Source organism: Moschus berezovskii, chromosome 10 (assembly GCF_049115385.1).
Source record: "Moschus berezovskii isolate FMDL1 chromosome 10, NW_MosBer_1.0, whole genome shotgun sequence".
Taxonomy (NCBI): domain Eukaryota; kingdom Metazoa; phylum Chordata; class Mammalia; order Artiodactyla; family Moschidae; genus Moschus; species Moschus berezovskii.
The window spans coordinates 90,448,493-90,463,127 of record NC_142469.1 but is presented as its reverse complement, the minus strand read 5'-3'; the positions used below and the strand labels follow the sequence as shown (position 1 = coordinate 90,463,127).

The 14,635-nt window shown below is 39.5% G+C and overlaps 1 protein-coding gene across 5 annotated transcripts in view; it reads left to right on the top strand.

Annotated features, from left to right (window-relative positions):
• SHPRH (SNF2 histone linker PHD RING helicase) overlaps nt 1–14,635 on the top strand; it is an 87,604-nt gene that overhangs the window by 40,188 nt on the left and 32,781 nt on the right. For all 5 annotated transcript variants that reach the window (XR_016038451.1, XM_055432910.2, XM_055432906.2 and 2 more), the window contains 5 exons: nt 5,798–5,905; nt 8,552–8,694; nt 12,086–12,259; nt 12,580–12,642; nt 13,629–13,854. Coding sequence is in view for 4 of the 5 variants with exons in the window: in XM_055432910.2 (XP_055288885.2) it covers nt 5,798–5,905; nt 8,552–8,694; nt 12,086–12,259; nt 12,580–12,642; nt 13,629–13,854 (714 nt within the window). In the remaining variant the exon portion in view is untranslated. The remainder of the gene's footprint in view (nt 1–5,797; nt 5,906–8,551; nt 8,695–12,085; nt 12,260–12,579; nt 12,643–13,628; nt 13,855–14,635) is intronic.

Genomic DNA, 14,635 nt, shown 5'->3' with positions numbered 1-14,635 from the left:
TGCAGTGATTTTGGAGCCCAAAAAAACAAAGTCTGACACTGTTTCCACTGTTTTTCCATCTATTTCCCATGAAGTGATGGGACCAGATGCCATGATCTTTGTTTTCTGAATGTTGAGCTTCAAGCCAACCTTTTCACTCTCCTCTTTCACTTTCATCAAGAGGCTTTTGAGTTCCTCTTCACTTTCTGCCATAAGGGTAGTGTCATCTGCATATCTGAGGTTATTGATATTTCTCCCAGCAATCTTGATTCCAGCTTGTGCTTCTTCCAGTCCAGCGTTCCTCATGATGTACTCTGCATAGAAGTTAAATAAGCAAGGTGACAATATACAACCTTGACGTACACCTTTTCAAGACAGCTCTAATGACCAGCTATTTACAGCCAATGGATATTAATTGGAAGGTTGTGACAGGAAGAGGAAAATTGCATCCTGAGGTGGAGGGTTCATACTTTGTAGATGTATTTCCAAGGAAATCACTTTATCACTTTTGCCTAACTCTCACATGATATGAAGCCTTGGTATTTCAAAGCTGGACAAGATCCTAGAAAGCATCCACTTCCACCACCTCTTTTTGTAGATGAAGTAACTGAAGCCTAGGAAAGTGAAATGGCTAGTCAAGAGAGATGTGTCTATTCGATGGCATCGTGAAATTGCCGTTGTTGTAAGTCAAAAGTGGTCTACTATTGGCAATTTCTTAGGGCTCGTCCCACTACTAAGTGGAACGTTGGGATTTCCAGTTCAGTAGTCTTTCCAGTTTTGCTCCCACTGTCCACAGAGCCTCTGATCATCCCCTTTCTTCATTCATAAAATAGTTTCCAGAGTCAGTTAAGCATTTCAGTTAAATGGACAAAAGTGAATTTCCCTAAGTTTCCTAGTGGAAACTTACAAGAATAAAACATTTCAGTGTTTCTGTTGCTTGCAATTAACATGATACTTTTTGTTTTGAGAAGTTGAAAGGAGCCCAATTTTTGAATCCTTTTTGTACTAATCTTCTAGGACTCCCATAACAAAATACAGACTAGGTGACTTAAACAATAGAAGTTTCATTTCTCACACTCGTGGACTGGAAGAATTACTGTTGTTAAAATATTTATGGGGCCCAAGGCTGTATACAGTTTCAGTTTAATTCCTATTAAAATTCCAATGATATTTTTCACAGAAATAGAATACACAATCCAAAAATCTGTCTGGAACTAGAAAAGATGCTGAATAGCCAAAGTTATCTTGAAAAAGAAGAACAAAGTTGCAGGCATTATGCACCCTGATTTTAAGCAATATTGTGAAGAAAGCTGATCACCGAAGAATTGATGCTTTTGAACTGTGGTGCTGGAGAAGACTCTTGAGAGTCCCTTGGACTGCAAGGAGATCCAACCAGTCCATTCTAAAGGAAATCAGTCCTGGGTGTTCATTGGAAGGACTGAGGCTAAAGCTGAAACTGCAATACTTTGGCCACCTCATGTGACAAGTTGACTCACTGGAAAAGATTCTGATGCTGGGAGGGATTGGGGGCAGGAGGAGAAGGGGACAACAGAGAATGAGATGGCTGGATGGCATCACCTACTCGATGGACATGAGTTTGAGTGAACTCTGGGAGTTGGTGATGAACAGGGAGGCCTGGCGTGCTGTGATTCATGGGGTCGCAAAGAGTTGGACACGACTGAGCCGCTGAACTGAACTGATAAAACTATAGTATTTAAAAGAGTATAGTGTTGATATAAAAGCAGACACATAGATCAATGGGAAAGAACAGAGAGAGCCCAGAAATAAACCTACCCACATATAGTCAGTTAATTTATAAAAAACAACCAAGATTCAGTTGCTCAGTCATGTCCAACTCTTTGCAACCCCATGGACTGCAACGCCAGGCCTCCCTGTCCATCACCAACTCCCGGAATTTACTCAAACTCATGTGCATAGAGTCAGTGATGCCATCCAACCATCTCATCTTCTGTCATCCCCTTCTCCTCCCACCATTAATCTTTCCCAGCATCAGGGTCTTTTCCAGTGAGTCAGTTCTTCACATCAGGTGGCCAAAGCTGGGGTTTCAGCTTTAGCATCAGTCCTTCCGATGAATATTTGGGACTGATTTCCTTTAGGATGGACTGGTTGGATCTCCTTGCTGTGCAAGGTACTCTCAAGAGTCTTCTCCAATACCACAGTTCAAAAGCATCAATTCTTTGGCACTCAGCTTTCTTTATAGTCCAACTTTCACACCTATACATGACTACTGGAAAAACCCTAGCCTTGACTAGACAGAACTTTCTCTGCTTTTTAATATGCTGTCTAGGTTGGTCATAACTTTCCATCCAAGGAATAAGCATCTTTTAATTTCATGACTGCAATCACCATCTACAGTGTTTTTGGAGCCCCCAAAAATAAAGTCTATCACTATTTCCACTATTTACCCATCTATTTGCCATGAAGTGATGGGACCAGATGCCATGATCTTAGTTTTCTGAATGTTGAGTTTTAAGCCAACTTTTTCACTCTGCTCTTTCACTTTCATCAAGAGGCTCTTTAGTTCTTCTTCATTTTCTGCCATAAGGGTGGTATCACCTGCATATCTGAGGTTATTGATATTTCTCCCAGCAATCTTGATTCCAGCTTGTGCTTTATCCAGCCCAGCGTTTGTCATGATGTACTCTGCATATAAGTTAAATGAGCAGGGTGACAATATGTAGCCTTGATGTACTCCTTTTCTGATTTGGAACCAGTCTGTTGTTCCATGTCCAGTTCTAAATGTTGCTTCCTGACCTGCATATAGATTCCTCAGGAGGCAGGTTAGGTGGCCTGGTATTTCCATCTCTTTCAGAAATTTCCACAGTTTTTTGTGATCCACACAGTCAAAGGCTTGGTATAGTCAACAAAGCAGATGTTTTTCTGGAACTCTCTTGCTTTTTTGATGATCCAGCAGATGTTGGCAATTTGATCTCTGTTCCTCTGCCTTTTCTAAATCCAGCTTGAACATCTGAAAGTTCACAGTTCACGTATTGCTCAAGCTTTGCTTGGAGAATTTTGAGCATTACTTTACTAGCGTGTGAGATGAGTGTAGTTGTGCAGTAGTTTGAGCATTCTTTGGCATTGCCTTTGTTTGGGATTGGAATGAAAATTGACCTTTTCCAGTCCTGTGGCCACTGCTGAGTTTTCCAAATTTGCTGGCTTATTGAGTGCAGCACTTTCACAGCATCATCTTTTAGGATTTGAAATAGCTCAACTGGAATTCCATCACCTCCACTGGCTTTGTTCGTAGTGATGCTTCCTAAGGCCCACTTGACTTCACATTCCAGGATGTCTGGCTCTAGGTGAGTGATCACACCATCGTGATTATTTGGGTCATTAAGATCTTTTTTATATATTTCTTATTCAGTAGGGAAAGGACAGTCTCTCCTTTTTTTTTTTAATTGAAGTATGGTTGATTAGATATGGGGCTTCCTTGGCGGCTCAGATGGTAATGAATATGCCTGCAGTGCGGGAGATCCAGATTCAGTCCCTGGGTTGGGAAGATCCCCTGGAGAAGGGAATGGCTACCCACTCCAGTATTCTTGCCTGAAGAATTCCATGGGCAGAGGAATTGGGAGGCTACAGTCCATGGGGCTGCAGAGTCAGACACAACTGAACAGCTAACACTACTACTACTATAGTTAATTTATGATCCAGTATACAGCATAATGATTCAGTGTTTTTATAGATTATGCTTCATTATAAGTTATTGCAAGATAATGGCTATAATTCCCTGTACTATACAAGACATGCTTCTTGCTCATCTGTTTTATATGTTGTAGTAGTTTGTATCTCATCCCCCTGGTTTGCCCTGTTCCCTCTCATCTCCCCAGTGGCAACCAGTAGTAGTTTTTTCTGTATCTGAGTCTGTTTTTGTTTTGCATATATATTCATTTTATTTTTTAGATTGGCAACCAGTAGTAGTTTGTTTTCTGTATCTGAGTCTGTTTTTGTTTTGCATATATATTCTTTTTATTTTTTAGATTCCATGTGTAAGTAATATGATAAAATATTTGTGTTTCTCTTTCTGCCTTGTTCACTGAGCGTGATATTCTCTGCGTCCATCCATGTTTCTGCAAATGGCAGAATTTCTTTCTTTGATTATAACTGAATAATATTCCATTATAAATATTTGCAACAGCTTCTTTATTCATTCATCTCTGTTGATGGGCACTTGGGTTTTATCATGTCTCGGTTAATTGTAAATAGTGCTGCTCTGAACATCAGATTATATGTATCTTTTTGAACTAGTGTTTTCATTGGTTTTCCATCTGTATACTCAGGAGTGGAATTGCTGAGTCATATGCTACTATATTTAGTTTTTTGAGGAATCTCCATACTGTTTTCCTTAGTAGCTATACCAAGTTACATTCCTTGTATACTGTTCTTTTGGGTTCTTTTTTCTCCATGTTATCCCCAGCACTTGTTATTTGTAAACTTTTTGATATATTCATTCTGACCTGTGCGAGGTGATACCTCATTGCTGTTGTAATTCATATTTCTCTAATAATTAGTGGTTTTGAGCATCTTTTCGTGTGCCTTATTAGCCAGCTCTGTGTCTTCTTTGGGAAAATGTTCAGGTCTTCTGCCCATTTTTTAATTAGGTTGTTTTTTTGATATTGAGTTTTATGTGTTGTCTATATACTTTAGATGCTGACCTCTTATCAGGGATTTAGATATTAACCCCTTATCAGGCAGTTAAAGAGTAGGCACAGGATAGGAATAGACATTATTTCAGAGAAGACATACAGATGACCAACATGCACATGAAAAAATGCTGAACATCGTTAATCATCAGGGAAGGCTAGAAATCTAATACCAAGGTATCATCAGGGTTGTTTGCTCCTAAAGATTCTCTCCTTGGCTGGTAGATGGCTGCCTTCTCACTGTGTCCTCATACGGCCTTTTCTCTGTGCACTTGCATCCCTGGTGTGTCTCCCTTTTCTTCCAAGGACACTACTCTTGCCTGGAAAATCCCGTGGACGGAGGAGCCTGGTAGGCTGCAGTCCAGGGGGTCGCTAAGAGTTGAACACGACTGGGCATCTTCACTTTCACTTTTCACTTTCATGCACTGGAGAAGGAAATGGCAACCCACTCCAGTGTTCTTGCCTGGAGAATCCCAGGGACGGGGGAGCCTTGTGGGCCACCGTCTATGGGGTCACTCAGAGTCGGACACAACTGAAGTGGCTTAGCAGCAGCAGCACCAGTCATATTGGATTAGGGCTCTGCCCTTAGCATCTCATGTATGTGCATTTACTCAATCACTTTCTTAAAGACCCTGTCTGTAAATATAGTCACATTGGGGGTTAGAGCTTCATCATTACAGATTTTTGAGGGAACACAGTTCAGTTCACAAAACCGGTGTTAGTGTATATTCTCAAATATTAGTTCTAAGCTGAAGTCATTCCAAGGAATGATAATAACTGATACAAGAAATTCTAAGATGTTTCCCGCTTTCCCTTACAGTTTAAAACATTACTGCTCTTCCGCCTCCCTTTTTGTTTTAAATTAAAAAATTAGATAGAAATTTGGAGAGCAAATCCTTGAAATTTTTTGTATTATATGACTTACAAGTAAATGTAAGTCAAGGTGGCCTCCAGGTACATTCTCTTCAACCTACATATTAGGAACTTCTAGCATGAGTTTTACATTCTCTACAGTATACTTGAGTTTAATGCTTAAGTGAAATTAAACAGATTTAAATAAATAAAATAAGCACACTGTTCTTGAAACATCATACTAGATTATTTTCTTGACCTGGAGTGAAAGTTTATACTTGTTTCATGTTTCAACACAGGCCAAACAACTACGAGAGCATTATATGAGCAAGTGTAACACAGAGGTTGCGGAAGCCCAGCAGGCTTTGTTGCCTGTGCAGCAGATTATCCGTGATCTTCAGAGAAAGGTATGTATGTAATTTTCCTTGCTTTCATTTTTCTCCACATAACATTTTGGTGGTGTGAAGACCTTCAGGAGTGTGAAGTCAAGTGGGCCTTAAAAAGCACTACTGTTAATAAAGGTAGCGGATGCAATGAAATTCCAGCAGAACTATTCAAATCCCTAAAGGATGATGCCATCAAGAATTTGCATTCATTATGCCAGAAAATCTGAAAGACCCAGCAGTGGCCATAGGACTGGAAAAGTGGTCAGTCCTCATCCCATTTCCCAAGAAGGATACTACCAAAGAATGTGCTAACCGTGAAACAGTTGCACTCATCTCTCAAGCTAGTATGGTCTTACTTAAAAGCTTGCATGCTAGGCTTCAGCATTATGCAAACCAAGAACTTCCAGATGTCCAGCTGGGTTTCAAAAAGGAAGAGGAACTAGAGATCACATTGCCAACGTCCAGTAAATTATAGAGAAAGCAACGGAATTTCAGAAAAACATCTATCTATGTTCATCAGCTACACTAAAGCCTTTTACTGTGTGGATCGTGACAAACTGGAAAGCTGTTAGAGAGATGGGAGTACCAGACCCCCTTACCTGTCTCCTGAGAAACCTGTGTGCAGGTCAAGAAGCAACAGTTAGAACCCTGTATGGAACGACTGATTGGTTCAAGATTGAGAAAGGAGTACGACAGGGCTATCTGCTGTCACCCTGTTTCTTTAATCTGTATGCTCAGCACATCATGAGAAATGCCAGGCCGGATGAGTTACAAGCTGGAATCAAGATAGGCAGGAGAAACATCAACAACCTCAGATATGCAGATGATACCACTCTAATAGAAAGCAAAGAACTAAAGAGCACCGTGATGAGGGTGAAGGAGGAGAGTGAAAGAGCCAGCTTAAGACTAAATATTAAAAAACTAAGGTCATAGCATCCGGCCCCATTACTTCATGGCAAATAGAGGGGGAGAAGGTGGAAGTAGTGACAGATTTTCTCTTCTCTTCTTCAAAATCACTGTGGATGATGACTGCAGCCATGAAATCAAAGACGAATGCCTCTTGGCAGGAAAGGGATAACAAACATACACAGTGTGTTGAAAAGCAGAGGCATTACCACGCCAACAAGACCCATATAGTCAAGGCTCTGGTCTTCCCAGTGGTCACGTATGGTTGTGAGAGCTGGACTGTAAAGAAGGCAGAACACCAAAGAATTGAGGTCTTCCAACTGTGGTCCTGGAGGTGACTCCTGGAAGTCCCTTGGACAGCAAGGAGATCAAACCAGTCAATCTTTAGAGAGATCAACCCTGAATATTCACTGGAAAGACTGCTGCTGAAGCTGAAGCTCCAGTATTTTGGTCATCTGATACAAACAGACAACTCATTGGAAAAGTCCCTGATGCTGGGAAAGATGGAGGGCAGAAGGAGAAGAGGACGTTAGAGGATGAGATGGCTGGACAGCATCACCGATGCAATGAGCATGAACTTGGGCACACTCCAGAAGATGGTGAGGGACAGGGAGGCATGGCCTGCTGCAGTCCGTGTGGTCTCAAAGAGTCGGACACGACTGGGACACTAAACAACAACATTTTGGTTTGTGTTCTGATCTGGGGAGAAACTTGAACTTTCTTATCGTCTTGGAATTCTTAGCACCTAGAATAGTGAAGTGAAAGTCACTCAGTCATGTCTGACTCTTTGCGACCCCATGGAATGTACAGTCCTTGGAATTCTTCAGGCCAGAATACTGGAGAAGCCTTTCCCTTCTCCAGGGGACCTTCCCAACCCAGGGATCGAACCCAGGTCTCCCACATTGCAGGCAGATTCTTTACCAGCTGAGCCACAAGGGAAACCCATATAGTACCTGGACCACAATAAAAATTTTTTTGCTGTTAACAGTGTTTATTGATTGCATGAACAGATACAGAGATAAATCACCTATTTTGAGGTTATTCTCTTTGATTTCTTTTAAGGTATAGTGGGGTTTCCTCTACCCTTGGTATATCACAAGTTGTCTTTTGAAGAAAGTAGACTTCCACAACCTTCTTTTGATCTTAGATGTGCGTGTTTCCAAAATCTTTCAAGGTTTGGAATATTAGAACTATAAGTATTTTTCTTATGAAATATGTGCCATTTGTCATTTCTAAAATTTCACTTTCGTGAAGTCAATAGCAAAGTTTAAAAAGGAGGCTACACAAAATACACTTTTAGTCTTTGATTTTAATCAGTTACACCACGTGTTATTCTTCCTAATTCATTAATTATTTAGTATTCAGGCATATAATTTCATTAATTACCATAGATTATTCATTAAGTAGAATCTTGTTCAGTTAGTTGAGGATAAGCATGAAGTCTTTATTATGCTGAGAAAGAAACCTGTTACCTTTTCAGATATATAGAGTGAATACTGATTTCTAAAGTATTTTTTTTAGCACAGCTTTGTTATACATGTATGTACAATAAATTCTCACTCAGAGTAATCATGAAATAGGTGTTCTATTTAATTATATATGCAGATGTTGTATTCATTCATTGTATAGCCAACATGTCTATTTGTCTCCCTACTACTATTGTGATTTTCCTGAGAGTGGCATTTATTGTTCCTTTTAGAACCCTTTTCAGTGATAGAAATATAGTGAGTACTGAAAAGACATTAATTATCTTGATTACAGATTCATTCTAATTCTCCTTGGTGGCTGAATGTGATACACAGAGCAATAGAATTTGGTATTGAAGAGGAACTTGCTCAAAGAGTGCGAAATGAAATAACCAGCAACTACAAGCAACAAACTGGCAAGCTTTCTATGTCAGAGAAGTAAGAAAGTAGCATAAAACAGGATAATTATATCAGTAGTCATCCCAAATATTCAGATCATTTGGTATTAAGAGTTACAGTTAAAGATCACAACATACTGTGGTTATGAACATCTGAATTTTATATTTTCTTAAGTGTATATTTCAAACCAAAATATGAGGAATAAATCTAAAAGATAAAACTTTTTTCCTGTATATTAGTCATTTTTAAATGTTTTCTTTTTTAGTGCTTTTTTTTCTGGTTTTTTTTTTTAAATCCGCTTGAAATATTTTTTTTGTATCTTTGTTGGATAAAGTTGTTTAAAACCAAGTTGAAGCAGAGTTTTGAAATAGGCTCTGTTTTGGAGACTTTTGCCCTTTGGGTAAGCTATTCCCATTTCCCTATGTCACTCATTGCCTGAGAGCTAAGCTCATAGTGCCACAGTGAGCAGTTTTATATTGTAGAGTCTTTGCCTTCCCATCTTTCTTCTCATCAACACTTACCATTCTTTAAGATAGATATATTGGATTACTGCTCTTGATGTGTGAATGGTGACTAATTCTTTCCAAAGAACAGATATACTCTGTCAAAAGTACCTTCAGTGGTTTAATTGAAAGGGATGTCTGCCTAGTGTGAGGAACTTAGGTGTTGTGGCAGAACTGGATTCTGGGTGGAAGGACCTCTGCCTCCGAGATCACACCCCAGTTGGAGGTCAGCCTTGGCATTAAAGCTGGTTTCAGTGAAAATTTCAGTGTAAGAATGTCTGTTAAATATTTAAAGAATTTTCATTTGCTGTTGTAAAAACGTTTCCAAATGTCTGCTAACACCCTAAAAAGATATGTTCCATTTTCCGTGTGTCATTATTAACTTGGGTGTACCTTAGTATAATCATTTATTTCATCATACAGAACCTGATAGACTTCTCATTTCTAAAGTATATGCAGTATTCAGTTAATTCGCTCAGTCATGTCCGACTCTGCAACCCCATGGACTGCAGCACACCAGGCTGTCCATCACCAACTCCCAGAGTTTACCCAAACTCATGACCATTGAGTCGGTGGTGCCATCCAACCATCTCATCCTCTGTCATCCCCTCCTCCTCCCACCTTCAATCTTTCCCAGCATCAGGATCTTTTCAAATGAGTCAGTTCTTCCCATGAGGTGGCCAAAGTATTGGAGTTTCAGCTTCAGTATCAGCCCTTCCAAATGAACACCCAGGATTGATCTCCTTTAGAATGGACTAGTTGGATCTCCTTGCAGTCCAAGGGACTCTCAAGTCTTCTCCAACACCACAGTTCAAAAGCATCAATTCTTTGGCGATCAGCTTTCTTCACAGTCCAACTCACATCCATACACGACCACTGGAAAAACCAGAGCCTTGACTAGATGGACCTTTGTTGGCAAAGTCATGTCTCTGCTTTTTAATAAGCTGTCTGTGTTGGTCATAACTTTCCTTCCAAGGAGTAAGCGTCTTTTAATTTCCTGGCTGCAGTCAGCATCCGCAGTGATTTTGGAGCCCCAGAAAATTAAGTTTGACACTATTTCCACTGTTTCCCCAGTAGCCACTTGTATTAGCAAAATACAAATTGCCAAGTTAACTCAAGAAAAGTTAGAAAACTTGAATAAACTATCATAAAAGACATTCAGTTCAGTTCAGTCACTCAGTCGTGTCTGATGCTTTGTGACCCCATGAATCACAGCACGCCAGGCCTCCCTGTCCATCACCAACTCCCGGAGTTCACCTAAACCCATGTCCATTGGGTCGGTGATGCCATCCAAACACCTCATCCTCTGTCATCCCCTTCTCTTCCTGCTCTCAATCTTTGCCATCATCAGGGTCTTTTCATATGAGTCATTTCTTCACATCAGGTGGCCAAAGTATTAGAGTTTCAGCTTCAACATCAGTCCTTCCAATGAACACACAGGACTGATCTCCTTTAGGATGGACTGATTGGATCTCCTTGGAGCCCAAGGGATTCTAAAGAGTCTTCGCCAACACCACAGTTCAAAAACATCAATTCTTCGGCGCTCAGCTTTCTTTATAGTACAACTCTCACATCCATACATGACCACTGGAAAAATCATAGCCTTGACTGGATGGACCTTTGTTGACAAAGTAATTTCTCTGCTTTTTAATATGCTGTCTAGGTTGGTCGTAACTTTCCTTCCAAGGAGTAAGCATCTTTTAATTTCATGGCTGCAATCACCATCTGCAGTGATTTTGGAGCCCCCAAAAATAAAGTCAGCCACTGTTTCCCCATCTATTTCCCATGAAGTGATGGGACCGGATGCCATGATCTTCATTTTCTGAATGTTGAGCTTTAAGCCAACCTTTTCAGCTCTCCTCTTTCACTTTCATCAAGGGGCTCTTTTGTTCTTCACTTTCTGCCATAAGAGTGGTGTCATCTGCATATCTGAGGTTATTGATATTTTTCCCGGCAGTCTTGAATCCAGCTTATGCTTCTTCCAGCCCAGCGTTTCTCATGATGTTCTCTGCATATAAGTTAAATAAGCAGGGCGACAATATACAGCCTTGACATACTCCTTTTCCTATTTGGAACCAGTCTGTTGTTCCATGTCCAGTTCTAACTGTTGCTTCCTGACCTGCATACAGGTTTCTCAAGAGGCAGGTCAGGTATAGTCTTAACCTAAAAAGCAAACAAATCCCATTTATATTTTTTTACTTTTTAATTTCTTCTTATTCTAGGCTTTGTTTTTCCTTTCAGAAATGCATGCACACATATCCATAAATTTTTTGTCTTAACCTGTTTCATTTACAGTTTATCAGATTGGTTAAGAGCTTTTAAATTTAACTCTTAGTTCTGCCACGTAGCTTTGTAACTTTAAATTGCTTTAATTCATTAAGCTTTATCTACATTGTGGGGACCATGATGTCTTTTGAGGTTAACAGAAGTGCTTGGCAAAGTGGCTGGCATTTAGTAAATGGTTAATAAAAATACATGTGTATATGTACAAGTTCCTGGTAATATGGAAAATAACTGTTGGCCATTTTTCTTCTTTCTTCTCACTTTTCTGTCTTTACTTTTCATCCTACAGTCACCACCTCTCCACAAAGAGCATCGATGTCAGGGGGCATCAGTCAGAGTTGAAAAAAATGTGACAATTCTGATCTTTCACAGACATCAGAGGCAGAGACATAGGTTTTGTTTACTGTTTTTTGGTTCTGAGGCCAGCAACTCTCAGATGTTTTTGTTATCTTTTATAGTGGACTACCCAATGTTACTATTCTTTGTTTACTAGCAGATAGCAGTTGCGAAGGTAAACTCACCCAGGTGTGACTTGGTAAAATGTTGCAATTTCTTTAACACGCTGCCAACCACTTTTTGAATTTTCAAGAAATTGACCTACTATTCTTTTCTTTGTTGTGTGTGGTGCTGGTGCTGGGAATCAGGTTCCATGACTGCCGAGGACTTCAGTTCTTACTGACAACACATATGGAAGAGCTCAGTAAGTTCCAGAAGCAAGTGAGAGAGGCTGTAAAAAACCTAGAGGGACCTCCATCTCGGCATGTTATTGAGTCTGCAACAATCTGCCATCTCCGACCAGTCAGACTTCCTCTCAATTGGTGGGTAATAGCAGAAATCACCTGGCGGATGGCGTCATTCCTTTGAGCTAGATTTCTTCTGAGAGAAGAAAGCACATAAAACTTGTTTTCATTTGAATTTCAGATAGAAATAGAGATGTGTTGTTAATCTCACTTAAGAAATAAAAACCTCTCTAAGACCACATACTAGAGGACTGTGTTGTTGTTGTTGTTTTTTCCTAAAATGGCATATTTGTTGTAACGAAAATGTGAAGTGTAAAATACCCAGCCTCTTTTAGAGATTACCTGATTGCCGGATATGTCTGTGACTCTTTTTCTCATAATTTCTTCTTTTTTTCCAGCTGTGTCTTTTGTAAGGCTGATGAATTGTTCACAGAGTATGAGTCGAAACTATTTTCTCACACGTAAGTTCTCTGATAGATTAAAATGAAACATTTTACAAGACTTGGTATGTTTGGGGTTTTTTAATATTTATTTTTATTAATGTACTTACTTGGCTGCACTGGGTCTTAGCTGTAACAGACAGGATCTTTTTAGTTGTGGCATGTGGGACCTAGTTCCCTGACCAGGGATCGAACCTGGGCCCTCTTCATTGGAAGCTCAGTCTTAGCTGCTGTACCACTAAGGATGCCCCAAGACTTGGTACTTTAATGTACAGGATTATATTTTCCTCAAAGTAATTTTTTTTCTCTCTTTTTCCATCAGTTTATAAACTTTAGCGTTTGACCATGTAACATACTCAGTTTCCCCTTGGCTGAAGTTTACCCTCTAAAAGTTCATGTCTTGTATTGATAGTAGTATGTGTACTTGAAGGGAGGACTCAGACTGTCCAGTCCAACAGATTTGAACTCAGATCCCTGCTCACTAATGTGCACAGAGGACTTCTCTCAGCCTCGGGATCCTCACTTGTAAAATGAAGATACCTATAACCATGACATTAGCAAAATTATCCTGATTTTACAAACGTGGAAATTGAGAAAAAGCTAAGTTATTAGCCCCTCAAAAAAAGAAAATAGTGTACTTTCAGGTCATCTTGTGGCCTTTTTTGTTTGTTTTTGTATGGTTGATAGGGGTGATAATTTGTGTTTTGTATTTTAATTCTCAGAATAAGATATTAGCCTGGAATTTATAGCCATTTTTTACTGTGCCAGATTGCTCTTAAAAGAACACTGACCAGTGTATGACGTATGTATGATGCCTCAAGGCTGCTGTGGTTTTTCCAAAGGCTTGCTAGCATGATCTTATAGATATGCCATTGAAAGCTGTCAATATTGTTGATGAAATATTTGGTTTTGACCTCGCTTTCCTGTTGATTCTGCCAGTATCATTTTTATGGTACTTGTTACCCACTGACAGTAGTTATCGTGGTCTTCTTCCCAAACACCTTCAGAGTCAAAGGCCAGACTGCAATATTTGAGGAGATGATAGAAGATGAAGAGGGACTGGTGGATGACCGAATAACTACCACCAGCCGTGGTCTGTGGGCAGTAAGTGAGACAGAGCGATCTATGAAAGCGCTACTGTCATTTGCAAAATCACACAGATTGGATGCTGAATTCATCGATGAGGGAAGTAATTCAATGGATCTCTTTGAAGCTTGGAAAAAGGAATATAAGGTAACAGTAATTTAAATCTTCCTGTATTAAAATTTCTCCACCTTTACATTAATTTTAATTGCTACTTTCCTTTTTCTCTCTTCAGTTTTTAAAAATCTGCTTCAGAAAGTTGAGGTGTCATAATTTATCTTTCCATGAAATGTAATGATTGTACTAATTAATAATAAATATACTGAAGAAATAAGCAATTTCTGTTTATTAAATTACTAAAAATAATAACTAAAATGAAATTTATATGAAACCTTCTATGTAGCCTTGAAAGTATGTTATTATTGTTTTAGCTTGACCTTAAACTGCTATTCTTTGAAATCAGAGTATGACTTTGTTTCATTTTTTGTTTTGTTTTGCTTTTGTTCTGTAAATAACAACCAAACATCAGCAACCTTGAAGACTGAAGGAAATTAGTAAATAGTTTTCAGCATATGAGACTAGTAACCATTGCAATTAATGATGCACAAAGGGACCCTTCATATTCATACTTTAATAATTTCATCAAATTCTGTCCTTGAGATTCCAGAATTTATTAATTTTGAATTTTCCTTTATATCAGTTCAGTTCATGTCCGACTTTGTAACCCTATGGACTGTCCTATGTCAGGCTTCCCTGTCCATCACCAACTCCTGGAGCTTGCTCAAACTCATGTCCATCGAGTCGGTGATGCCATCCAACCATCAGATCCTCTGTCGTCCCCTTCTCCTCCTGCCTTTAATCTTTCCCGGCATCAGGGTCTTTTCTAATGAGTCAGTTCTTCGCATCAGGTGGCCAAAGTATTGGAATTTTA